At 44.2% G+C, this 13,539-nt stretch overlaps 1 protein-coding gene across 2 annotated transcripts in view; it reads left to right on the top strand.

The window, feature by feature from the left end:
• The window catches only part of SCO1 (synthesis of cytochrome C oxidase 1), a 15,263-nt gene extending 1,724 nt beyond the window's left edge, over positions 1-13,539 (top strand). Inside the window, exons 3-6 of one of the 2 annotated variants that reach the window (XM_060647276.3) lie at positions 3,227-3,331; positions 4,156-4,248; positions 7,829-7,944; positions 12,614-13,539. In XM_060647276.3, coding sequence (XP_060503259.2) covers positions 3,227-3,331; positions 4,156-4,248; positions 7,829-7,944; positions 12,614-12,748 — 449 coding nt within the window. In that variant the 3' untranslated portion in view covers positions 12,749-13,539. Of the gene's footprint in view, positions 1-3,226; positions 3,425-4,155; positions 4,249-7,828; positions 7,945-12,613 lie in introns of both variants that reach the window. The other variant, XM_060647275.3, reaches the window with a different exon arrangement.

The following is a 13,539-nucleotide window of genomic DNA, read 5'->3' as shown; positions in this document are numbered from 1 at the left end:
TCTTAAACTTTTTATCTTGCAATAAAAGTTTTTAGTGTTTTTTTATTTTTGAGAGAGAGTGTGTGAGCAGGGGAGGGGCAGAGAGAGAGGGAGACGCAGAATCCGAAGCAGGCTCCAGGCTCCGAGCTGTCAGCACGGAGCCCGACGCGGGGCTCGAACCCACGAATTGCAAGATCATGCCCTGAGCTGAAGTCAGATGCTTTAACAGACTGAGCCACCCAGGCACTCCTATCTTGAAATAATCTTAGATGAACAGAATGGTTATAAAGATGACACAAGAGAGTTACTATGTACCTTTCACCTAGCTTTCCCTATTGTTAACAAATTATATAACCATGGGTCATTTATCAAAACTAAGAAATTAAGATTGGTTCAGTACTGTTCACTGAATTCCAAACTGGATTTGGAATTCACCTGGTTTCTCATTGTGTTTTTATCTGTATTCAGATGCTACTGTGTAACAATATGAAGACTTAATTGTGAACAGATGGGAGCGTGGGTGGTATGACGCCCAGAGGGTTCCCAAGGATGACTTAGATGCATTCCAGCCATCGAGGTGCTTGTGACAGGGAAGCAGACACAGAAGGATTTCACTAGAAGAGGTTCTCCCCAGCCTCTGAAGGGCCAGCCCCTCCTACAGACCACCAAGTATCAGCAGAGGGAAGGGCCACAGGCTGACCTTGGATGATGGAGAGAAATAGGGAGAATCTGGTCAGGGAGTGCCAGGAACTGCTCTGGCTTAGCACTTGAAATGTCCAGAAATTGGCTACGAGAACTTTATATTTTAGTCACTACTCCAGGCTTTTAAGATTTGGTTTAAAAGTTTCTAGTCAAACTTTAAAATAAAACACGGGGCACGTGGGTGGCTCAGTCAGTTAAGCGGCCGACTTCAGCTCGGGTCATGATCTCGCGGTCTGTGAGTTTGAGCCCCGCGTCAGGCTCTGTGCTGACAGCTCAGAGCCTGGAGCCTGTTTCAGATTCTGTGTCTCCCTCTCTCTCTCAGACCCTCCCCCGTTCATGCTCTGTCTCTCTCTGTCTCAAAAATAAATAAACGTTAAAAAAATAATAAAAAGATAAAATATCACTTAAATCTGTTCTGGTTCTTCAGAGTCTGTTTTGAAGCCGTGATACAAAGGATATGTTTAGATCTGGGAGAATTCATAGGCTTCTAGAATCTTAGCAGTAGAAGGCCCATATTGATATACAGACCTGTTTGTTTTGTGTAACAACCAGTATTTTATTGATGGGATTTTCATATTCTAGTAAGAAATTAAGCTCCTTTAGTTTCACAAAGAAACAAAACAAGCCAGGAAAAGTAGTGGCAGAGACCATTCTAGAATAAGCAAGCTTTTGACTCTAGTTTGGAATTTCATCTGTGATAATATTTGTTTTATTAAAAACCCTATTGTGAAACGATATTTAAAGTATCTCCAGAGGCACATGGGTGGCTCAGTCGGTTAAGTGTCTGGGTTTCGGCTCAAGTCGTGATCTCACAGTTTGCGAGTTCGAGCCCCGTGTTGGGCTGTGCGCTGACAGTGTGGAGCCTGCTTGGGTTTCTCTCTCTCTCTCTCTCTCTCTCTCTCCCTCCCTCCCTCTCTCTCTCTCTCTCCCTCTCTCTCTCTGTCTCTCTCTCTCCCTTTTTCTCTCTGTACCTCTCCCCTGCTCTCTCTTTCTCTCAATAAATAAACTTTAAAAAATTCAAGTATTTCTAAACCATTTGAGAGTGTTTGCTGACATGCATCATCATCTCTACTCCATTGTGTACTTTTTTACAGACAGGCAGGTACGTTCTCCAATTTAATCATGATACAGCCACCAAAATCGGAAAATGAACATTGACATGTTCACTACCATTCAGTCTTCAGGCCTCATTCAAGTTTTGCAACTTGGCCTTCTTGGTAGCAGGAGTTCAGCTCAGAACCAGGCCTTGTACCTACTTGTCTCTTTAGGCTCCTTCAGTCTGTAGCAGTTTCTCCATCTTTACGAGACTTGGATGACCTTGAAAACTGTGACGATTACAGGCCAGTAGTGTCCCTTAGTTTGGGTTTGTCTGGTTTCCTCGTGATCAGATTCGGGTCACGTTCCTTCGGCAGGAATGTCACAGAACTCGTGCTCCATTCTCGTTGCGTCTAGTCTGGTGGCACAGGGCCTCCTTTGGTCCCGTTACTGATAGTGCTCAGGTTGAGGGTGTGTCTGTCAGGCTTCTGTCCCGAAAATGTAATTAGTATATATTTCGTGGTGTGCATTTACACACTTAAATGTTCATCCCAGTCCGCATCAAAGTCTCCGTTTATTTATATCCGTCTGGACTCGTGCTCTCCTACGTATTTAATGAATCGTAACCCATATTCTCTTTATTTTGATGCTCCACTGTCCCCTGTTGGTCCCTGGCAGCCTGAGCAGCTCTTGTTCCTTGGGACACGTCTCCAGTGTTCTTTGAGTTCTTCCTTCGGTCTGACGTGACAGGATGTTCCAGGCTCGTCTTGTACTTCTCTGCCATGGCCCTGACACCCGCCATGTCTCCAAAAAGCCCTGTTCGCTTTTAGTGGAGGATGATACTTAGAACCCAGGGCTCGTTGCTGCTGGGTTGTGTCCACTGCAGGGTCCTCTCAGTGGACAGATGTGGTTACATCTACGTTTGCTTCTGTGTGAACGCATCTTGCAGCCACAAGTTGACCCTGGCACCTCCAGTTTCTGCACAGTACTACAGACTGCATTTGCGTTTTTTCTCCCCATCTTTCTACCTCTTGCCACGTATAACGCTTATCTTTAATTTACTTACTTGTTACTAATCCCCTGTATAGAACTGAGGTCCCATCACTGCTGTCCCCACCCCATTCAGATGCCCTTGGGACACTCAGGTTAAGACTCCTGGTGCCAAGCCACCCCCCTGCCCCACTTGGGCTCAGACAGTCCACTCTGGGCCCCTGTGGCCCCTCCCCCACCACGGCCACACCTGATGACAGGACTGAACTATTCCAAAAGAAGAAGAAATAACTTTACCACTTTCTTAGAGTCCTCTCTACATACCATTCCATTCAATTTGGTTTTGTTGCATTGTCATAGGATTGTTTTTCTTGAAATATTTTTTAAGTTTCTAGAAAACAGACTGTTTAGCACATTTTGTGCCCCCACAGTCATTAGTACAGTACTGACCGTACATCAGGCATTTCAGTACCTGTGGTTAGATTGACTTGTTTAACGTGAGTGTTTGTATCTCTTTAAGAGCTAGAGAAGGAGCGGCAGCGGAGCTTGGGAAAGCCTCTCCTCGGGGGCCCGTTTTCCCTCACGACTCATACTGGAGAGCCCGTCACTGACCAAGACTACCTGGGTCAGTGGGTCCTGATTTATTTTGGTTTCACTCATTGCCCTGATATCTGTCCAGAAGAACTAGAAAAAATGATTCAAGTCGTGGATGAGATAGGTAAGCCACCGCTAACTGTAAAAACCACTTTTCCGTAGTTTCACGTCCTCGGATTTCCGTTGGGCAAGGTGTTGTAATTATTTGCTTTCTGAGAATATAAAATTTCAGCATCAGGCTCATTTGCTGCTTTGATCCCCACGACCATATTCTCTACCAGAGGGAGCTTGTTCTGATGCCAAATGTTAAATTGCTTAAAAATGTGAGTGAGGTCTGGTCTCCTTTAGCACTGCTTAATGTCCCTTGATTGTAGACATCCGTCACTGACACTGTCGTCGTCCCCGTGACAGACTAGCAAGACGGCGGCGTGGTCTGTGATGTGCCGTCGGCCGCACTGGTTAGGCCCAGACAGGAGGCAGGCCTCCATCCTTAAACCGGATTGTTTCCGGGGATTCAGTCCTCACTAATAGTTCACCTTGCCCTTGAGGTGTGGTGGGGGGAAAACCGCAAACATCGCGTTGGATCAGAACACGAGATGCCCACGTGACGGGACCCCGGTAACGCGTGTGCACCGGTGAAGGTGCTCAGTAGGATTCTTATCTGATCCCACCGCAGATACTCTGGGGACCTGCTCGCAGGCCGTCCCATCCCTTCCCCGTCCTCTCCTCCACGCTTAGGTGTCCCTGTGTTTCCCTAACCCTCGCTGTAGCACTTCCCGCTCTCTCTGCTGTAACTGCCAGCGTTCATCTTTTCCCCCGGAGCGTGAGTACTGACCAGTGGGAATATTCTTTCAGATGGAATTCCAACTCTGCCAAATTTAACTCCGCTTTTCATCACTATCGACCCAGAGAGGGACACCAAAGAAGCCATCGCCAAGTATGTGAAAGGTAGGTCCTATTAATAATGCTTTACATTTGTGCAGCTCTTAGAGTTCTTGAAAGATAGATTCATTCGACCTTACGTGCCTTGTGGACACGGGAGGACAGATGGTGTCGTCGTCAGGTTTACAGGTGAATAAAAAAGGTGAGGCTCAGTTGTGACCGTGAATAAGCAAATAAGAAACAAGTTTCTCAATTCCTGATGCACAGCTCTCTGTATTTTGTCACAGGAAGGACCGCACTTGGCCTCAGATATCAACTAAGTTAACAGAATCTTGAGTTGAGAGGCAGAACACATTGCTTCTCCTTCTGCCTCTGTACCTCATTCTCTCTGTAATAGGACAGATGTACATCCTGGGAGTATGGACATTGGGAGATTCACGACATTATTTTTTTTTTTTTTTTAAGTTTGCTTATTTTTAGAGAGTGAGCGAGCTGGGGAGAGGCAGAGAGAGGGAGACAGAGAATCCGAAGCAGGCTCCAAGCTGTCGGCACAGGGCCCGACACGGGGCTCAAACTCACAAACTGTGAGATCATGACCTGAGCCAAGTTGGACGCTTAACTGACTGAGCCACCCAGGTGCCCCAAGATTAGCGACATTATGAGATGTGAGCACAGTGTGAACTCCTACCGTATACTTTATAAATCCAGAACATTTAGTATGAGAAGCACATTTATAACTTTTCATAGAAGAATCTCAGTTGAAACATCACATGCAGGTTAAAACCTAAGAGAAAGCAATTCTCAGGACCAAGTGCCGGTAGAATTAAGGATGAACGCCTACGTTCTTAGGAGCTTGGGCAAGTTGCGTAATCTCTTAGGATCCAAGTTTCTTCAGCTGAAAACATGGCGGGAATAAGAATCTGTTTTGTTGTTATAGGAGTCACAGGAACATGGGCACTCAAAAGTCAGGAATTGGAATTTTAAGTCTCATTATGGTGAAATTGATTTAGGCCAGAGGAGCTCATGAGTACTTCTACATTTAATTTTGTTCTATGACCCCTTGCAATGTGTATCATCTAAAGCTTTGAGGTTTTTTTAAAAGTGTGTTTTGTGAAGGACCTGCTGTATCTTGTCATTTAACGTATTTATTGAGATACAATTGACATATGATAACATGTACATATTCAAAGTGCACAGTTCTCTTTTGTCATGTCTGGACTTGTGACACCATCACCACCACCAAAAAATGAATATACCTGTCACCCCTTGTGCCCTTGCCCCTGTCCCATCCCCAGATCTGCTGTCTGTCAACATAGATTAGTTTCCATTTCCTAGAAGTCTGTGTCCACAGAATTATTTAGTGTACTCTTTTGTTTTTAGTGGCTTCTTTCCGCATAATTATTTTGAGACCCGTCCATGATTTAGCATGTTATCAGTTGACTCTTTTTTATCTTCTGAGTAATATTCCAATGATGGACACTGGAGTCACTTTCAGTTTGGAGCTATTTACAGAGAGAGACAGCTGCCAAGACCATTCATGTACAAGCCTCTGTACAGACACATACTTTTCATTTCCCTGGTAAACGCCTGACTGCTGGATCGTGTGGTGGCTGTGTGTTCATCTTTTTAAGAAACTGATAGTATTCCAAAGTGGTTGTACGTTTTCACATTCCCAGCAGCCGTGCATGAGAGCTCTGGCTCCTGCCCGTCTCCCCACACTTGGTGTGGTTTGAAGAGCACTTTATTGGTTTAGAGACAATTAGAGACCCTTCTTTTAGTTTCATGTGTAAGAAATCTTTGTCCAGCCCAAGGTTACAAAGGCTTATGTTTTCTTAAAGTTTTAGAGCTTTTATTAGATATTCAAGGTGAATTTGTGTTCACTGTTTGCAGGTTAGGCAGAAATTTGAACAATGGCATAGTTTATTCCAAAAGCAGTAAAAAGCAGGTATAACTCATGGGGTGATAAACGATCTCTGATGGAAGTGTGTGTTACATTGGCGGCTATTTTCTTTTTAACCATAAATTAACCAAATCGTAAATATCTCCCGATAAGTAGGCATCTGAGTTCCTGTAACTGAAATGCAAAACCCTTGCGGTAATATTCTCCACCAGCACATACATGCAGAGATGGTCATCTTGACCAGTTGCACTGGATGGGGTGGGCGGATTTGAAAATATTTAAGTTTGGGGCACTTGGGTGGTGCAGTGGGTTAAGCGTCCGACTCTTAATCTCGGCTCAGGTCATGATCCCACAGTGCATGAGTTTGGGCCCCGCATCCAGCTCTGCACTGATGGTGCGGAGCCTGCTTGGGATTCTGTCTCTCCTTCTCTCTGCCCCTCCCCTGCTTGTGTGCTCACTCACTTGCTCTCAAAATTAATAAAGAAACTTAATAATTTTTTTTACATTTTTAAGTTCATATTTAGAAAATTATTGCAATTTCAGCAATATTTTTTAAAAGTTTTGGATATACAACTAATTCAGACTTCATTTACCTTTCTGTTTACTCAGAGTGGAAAAGAAAAACAAGCCATCGTGCTTTTTCAGTAGCTGAACAGATTTTCAATTTAGGTTGGATTAGTCCGAAAAATGAAAACAGGCTTTTTTCCTCTCTGCCTTTGGAAGAAGGCACTGCTGCCCAGTGTTGTACTTCCATCCCCGTGGTGGTTTGGTGACTTCACCAGCTCACTTCCATAAATCCCAAAAACCAAACAGTAAATACATGCCGAGAGGTTATTTGCTAGAAGATGAGACACAGCCCTGGACCAGAGTCGAGTGAATTGTGAAGCAAAAAGCAAACCTCTTTTTCAGGATACAACAAAACACTGTAATGCTTAATTCGTGGTAGTATCTTTAAGCTTGAGCATGTCTCAGAACCGTATCTGAGTATTTAAAAACAACTAAATTAATAAGAAATGTGATTTAAATGATTAGAACATATTCCCTCCAGATCATTACAAGAGGACTTTGAAAGGATTTCACTTCCATGTGATAAGGAACCAGCTTTGGGTTTCAGTGATTTTTTTCCTCTTTTCAGTTTCATTGATTTCTGCTCCAGTTCTTTTCTTCTCACTTTGGATTTAATTTGCTCTTCTTTTCCTAGCTTCCTAGGGGGATGTTTAGATTCCTGATTTTAGGTCCTCTCCACTGTATAAATTCAGTGCCACAAATATCCCTCGAAGGACTGCATTGGCTGCATCCCACACATTTCGATAAGTTGTGTCTTCATTTTCACTTAGTTCACAATACTTTTAAATATCTCTTGAGATTTCTTCTTTGACCCATGTGTTATTCAGAAGTATGTTTCGTCCCTGTGTGTCCTGGGATTTTCCAGCGATCTTTCTGTTACAGACTTTGAGTTCAACTCCACTGTGATCTGAGAGCACACGTATGGTTTCTGTCCTTTTAAATGTGTTAGGGTGTGTTTGATGGTTCAGAATGTGGCCTGTCTTGGTGAACGTGACTTCTTCATTACAAGGGAGAGTTTGCATTTGTTCTGTGTGCGTGTCTGTTCCCGTGAGTCACGAGGGGGGGACCAGGACACACGGGGAGAAAGCAGCAGCAGAGACTCTGAAGGCAGGGGATGGGGGGTGCTTTCACTCGCTTCTTATTTTTCACTGTGTTTCTCTCTTTTTTTTTTTAATTTAGAATTTTCTCCCAAACTGGTTGGCTTGACTGGCACCAAAGAAGAGATCGACCGAGTGGCCAGAGCGTACAGGGTGTATTACAGTCCTGGCCCCAGGGACGAGGACGAGGACTACATCGTAAGTAGACGCTCGAGTGCCGCCCACAGGCCGGTGCTCAGACCGCATGCTTGTGCCGGTCTGACAGTGGGCTGCAGAAATGAGAGAAAAGCTGAGATCATCACAAATTCCTCAGGAATTAGGGATATTTGAAAGGATAATAGAAGTATAATTTTTTTAAGGATGCTGATTTAATGTATATTCAGTGTCCTTATAATTGAATTGCCCATTTTCCTTTTTAGTGGCCCAGAAAATTATGGGAAAATATATGATGAGTGGTATTTTAGATTCAGTAGAACATGGTACTTGGATACCATGTTGGAAATAAAGAGAACCCATCATTTGGGGACAAAGCTTTATTTAAATTTAAAAATATAAGAGCCCTGGGGCACCTGGGTGGCTCAGTCGGTTAAGCATCCGACTTCGGCTCAGGTCACGATCTCACAGTTCGTGGGTTCGAGCCCCACGTCGGGCTCTGTGCTGACAGCTCAGAGCCTGGAGCCTGCTTCAGATTCTGTGTCTCCCTCTCTCTCTCTGCTCCTCCCCCACTCATGCTCTGTCTCTCTCTCTTTCAAAAATAAACAAACATTAAAAAATATATATATAGGAGCCCTGGGTGGCTCATTTGGTTGAGCGTCTGACTCTTGATTTCGGCTCAGGTCATGATCCCGGGGTTGTGGGATCGAGCCCAGCGTCAGGCTCCGCGCTGAGCGTGGAGCCTGCTTAAGATTCTCTCTGCCCCTGTCTCCAACTCGTACTCTCTCCCTCTCCAAAAAAATAATAATAATAAAATAATAAAACCCATTGTCTAGGTTCTCTATGTCCCCAGGGAAAAGGTGTAAGGAGCAGTGTTAGGCCATGGAGAACTGCGTTTTTGGAATGAGCAAGAGTTCTGAAAATCAAGAGAAAAGACTGAAAGCTATAAGAAGATAGACTTTCCATCAGGTTTATTTTTATATGAATTATATACTTCAATTATATTCAATTCAAATATGAATTATATGCACAATTACGTGTTTACTATTTGCTTTCTGATGATGGCGACCAGAAATGCGTTCATTCCTGCACAGCTCATACATTCTCCAGCACTGCCCCCGGAGCCCTAGGTGTCCACATCACCCGGCCCCTCTTCTTACCTGGGCTTTCACAGTGAAGCACCAACAAAGGGCATCAGCACCACCCCACCCACCCGGTTTTCTTCTCAAACGGGACACTTTTTCCTGTCCATTAATAGTTGGCCTTGCCATTTAGTATTAGTTCAGTTCTTCCCCCTCAGCTGTCATGCTCTGGTTTCTCTGTAACATTGGTCGGGTGGAGTGATTAATTATAGGAGCCTGTCTCCAAAACATGGTTTGGGTCGGATGCCCAACTATACAATCAACTGCCCTTCGTGTGTTCTTTAAAATACTTTGAAATGTTGGTGTCGTCTTCCTTGACTGTTTGGTCTGGGACCCAGCAAGAACACATCATTTTCATGCTGTCTGCCCTGTAACCAGGAGTGACAGCAGGTGTGTGCGAGATCATAGACATAGACACGTATTTGGCCACGGAGATTTGTATTCAGTTTTAAGATAGTCACGCAGATAATCCAGAATATGAGTATTACTTTTTTAAGTTTAAAAATTAAAATGCAGATATCTAAGTCTTATGGAGACTTCTTGGACCTTCTGGAATACATCCTAGACCCGATTTTGAGAAATACTGGTTTACTGCCCTAAGAATTTGACCTTTTGATCAGAACCAGTGAATTGTGCCTTTGAAGCTAATGGAACTGTATGTTAGCTCCACTGGAGTTAATAATAATGAAAAAGAACCAATGAGTTCTTTGCTAAATCAACCAGTAGGGGGAGGCACTCTCCAGCTTGTTAGGTTTTTCATTGGTATGACTTCTGTCCTTTGAGGTCACAGATTTTCGTCCGCAAAATGGTGTGGGAAACTTCAGTCAAGATTTAAGGACCCGCAGGGAGTGAGGGAATCAGGTTTTCTTAATCTCAAGCAGCGGTAGCAAAGGGGAAGCTTCTGGCTTTTGAGTGCCCGTGGAATCTTCAGACTGATAGTACATGTGAATTGGATGTGCCAGGGACGCCTGGGGGGATTCAGTCAGTTAATCATCCGACTTCGGCTCAGGTCAAGATCTCACAGTTCATAAGTTTGAGCCCTGCGTCAGGCTGTGTGCTCAGAGCCCGGAGCCTGCTTTGGATTCTGTGTCTCCTTCTCTCTCTCTGCCCCTCCCCTGCCCATGCCCTGTCTCTCAAAAATAAATAAATGTTAAAAAAAAAAAAATTAAAGAAATGGGTGTGCCAACCATTTAGGGTCCACTGGAAGCTATATATATATATTATTGATACATATATGTATATATATATATACATACATTATATATATATATATATAATATTACATTCGTATGTAAGTATTAAGTAGGAAGTATTTTTGAAAAACAACATAACTGGCTTTCAAACCCAAGAAAAGATGTGCAGTTCCACTCCTAATGAAAGAGTGTGAATTGTATAATGCAATGCTATTTTGTACCTGTTAGATCAGCAAAGGTCAAAAGTTGGAAATGTATTATCAAAATCTAATTTGGGGAAAAAGGGAATATGCTGTTGGGAGGAAATTTGGAACCATGGGCATTTCTGTGCATAGATGATAGGAATTTAACTGAGAGATCCTCTTCGGAAGCCAAAATTGTCAGTATCTGTCAGCGTTTAAAGTGGAATACTGTTTACCTTAGAGATTCTACTTTGAGGGATTTTTCTACACCTGTACCCTACAGTGTTGTTCATAGGGAGGAACCAGGCAACCATTTTTTAAAAGCTACCCTGTACTTACTGGCGGAGAACGGTGTCCAACACCTTGTTAAATGAGAAAGCGCCTACAGGACGTTGTTGCTTCTGTATAGAAAGAAGTAGGCAGGTATGTACACTCGCTAACAGATGTGGACAGTTTTCTCTGGAAGAATCCAGAAGGATCTGGTGGCAGTGGTTCCCTTGGAGGAGAACGGGAGGGACTCCTGGAAGTCTGGAAGGAGTGGCAGGCTTCCCCTGTAGAAGTTTACCGTATATTCTTTTCGATTTTTATGCGCATATATTTACTTTGCAAAACATAAAAATGCATGTGTCTGTGAAGCATACACACTGCTCCGCAGAACGCTGGCAGAGATCGTGCAGCAAGGTGGCAGCAGAAGCGGACTGTGAAATCGGGCAGGCCTGGGTTCTCAGCTTCGGTCTGGCTCTTACTGTTCTATAACTTCCTCTCCAGCCTGTTGGATTATTTCTAGAGGAGTGGGATCCCTGGCTCGGGACGAAGTGGCATGTGACAGAGCTTGTCGGTGAACGTTGGCTTCCTGTATCTGTCCTGGGACCTACTAGAACTCTAAACTTGTGGGTTAGACACATACGACAGCTCTCGCTCTGCCCACAAGCCAGCTGGACGTTGAGACACGGCCACTGACAAGTTTGACAGATACGGGTAGAACAGTATTTTCGTTCTGTACTAGAAAGTAATTTCCAGTAAGAACACTCATAACATAAGTCCCCTGGAATTTTAGTTTTTTAAGGGAGTGAGAGAATCGAGTACAAAAAGAAACAGAAAAACGGAAGCTATAGATACAGAGGAAGGCGTAAAGCGTGAGCTGGAGACCCAGTTCTGAGTCGGTATCAGATATGCGGAGAAGCGCTGATCCCCCGTCCTGCTCCTTCAGCGAATTATTCCAGGACACGTGAAATCACCAGCTGTTTGAGCTCTTGGGGCACATTCTTTCCTTCTGTGCGCAGGCAAGTGGCTCTTTCCATTTGCTCTGTGTTTACAAATGTGTGTATATAAAAAAGCAATAACCTCACAGACCTATAATGTGTGGCGGGTGTATTTGGGGGTGTCTCCGGTTCGGTATGTGTGATCACATTTCGGTCTTTCTTTTTGTCTTGCCAAATAGCAATCAAGCCTGCAATAAATTCCAAGGACTCCTTAAGCGCCAAGCCTTCTGCTCATTTAAAGTTGGATTAAGTGCAGGCATATAAATAAAAACTGTATGACTGATCCAAGCTTAGGTTAGAGGTAGGAATGTTTTCAGAACTTTGCTCGGAAAATAGATAACTGTAAGACGACTCCTCGGAGGGGTAGCATGTATGTCTCCTGAGGACGGCCCAGGTGATCTGCCTCAGATAGGATCATTCGGCAGAGTATATGCCAGTTTCCTGGGGGAGAAAAACCCTTATTTCCACGTTTCCACGTGAGTCACTAATATCAGGACTAAATAGCATTCCAGAATGTATAAATCATACACTTACAGTAGTGGTGACTTTTCTGGGTTCTTCTGATACAGTGTGGTAGGCAGCATTTGGGAGCAATGAGGTACCCGTTTCTTCCAAAAGCAGCATCCATTTCTTGGAAGTCGATTCTCCCGAGATCGAGTGCATGTGTGTGTTATGGACAGAACCAGAAGAATCCCAAATTCTAGCTGATGTCTAAGGCAGTAGTCTGTGGAGAGTGCTGGAATGCAAACGATTTTAGATATTTGTCACCGTGAATTTATGAAAATAGGCTTAGACGCGTTCTGTAAACGATACGTGTTACAGAGGTTATTTAATCATTAATGTGAAGTTCTCATCTGCAGCATTTAATCAGAAAAAGAAGCGACTTATTTTGGTAATCTTTTTGTCCTTTCCCTCCCCCACCGTTTTCTCTGCAGGTGGATCATACAATAATAATGTACTTGATTGGACCAGATGGCCAGTTTCTAGATTATTTTGGCCAGAACAAGAAGAATGCAGAAATAGCTGGTTCCATTGCTGCGCACATGAGGGAACATAGGAAAAAGAGCTAGCCAGAGCAGCGGCGCCGGGTGGATGTTCTCTTGCCAAAGAGGAGAAAAGCTTTGTCTCCCATAGGAGCCAACATCTATCTGTGTATATACATATGCAACCGACAGAATGGCCTTCGTACCGCAAGAACATCTGTATTGTGGACATTATGGGTGCAGTACAAATGGGTATTATGTTACCCTTGGGTTCAGCCAAAATCGATTCTTGGAACTGTAAAGATTACAACCGAATAGTCGCTTGAGACCGGAGGACCAAGTTACCGTGAAGCCGTGGGATGGACTCAGGAGAGACTCAGCAGGTGCATTTCTCCACGTCAGAGGGGCCCTCGGGTCAGCACTGCTGTCTCTCCTGTGTCCTGGACCCTTGTCACCCGGGTTGTGGGGCTGAATTTCCAGGAAGAGTAGTTTCCACAGTGCCCTTGCTTTCCTCTTCGAGTTCTTGGTGGCTGGTAACAGTCAAATTAAAATCGGGCTCTTGGACATTCACAGTTGGGTTTTTAGACCTGAAAGCATTTAAGTATAGTCTTCCGTGCGAACAGACACCATGGTCAAGTTTGTATTGTGCTTCCATCGGCACCTGCTGATTTTACAAACGAAGAAGTCTGTTGTTTGGGGAAGATGGGTCAGTTTCTCGGGTCCTTTTCTGTGATTTTCATTTAAATGTGCCGGGTTTCCAGCCAGCTACCAAATGGGCAAAGGAGGATCTTGAATCGGGACCGTGGCACAGGGTTCTCCTCTGCCTTGGCTGGGTTGCAGTGGGTGTGAAATAAAGGTGTGCTCGGTTTTGCAGCTTG

The sequence above is a fragment of the Panthera onca genome, chromosome E1 (assembly GCF_046562875.1).
Source record: "Panthera onca isolate mPanOnc1 chromosome E1, mPanOnc1 haplotype 2, whole genome shotgun sequence".
Lineage (NCBI taxonomy): Eukaryota > Metazoa > Chordata > Mammalia > Carnivora > Felidae > Panthera > Panthera onca.
This window is presented reverse-complemented; position numbering and strand designations above follow the sequence as displayed.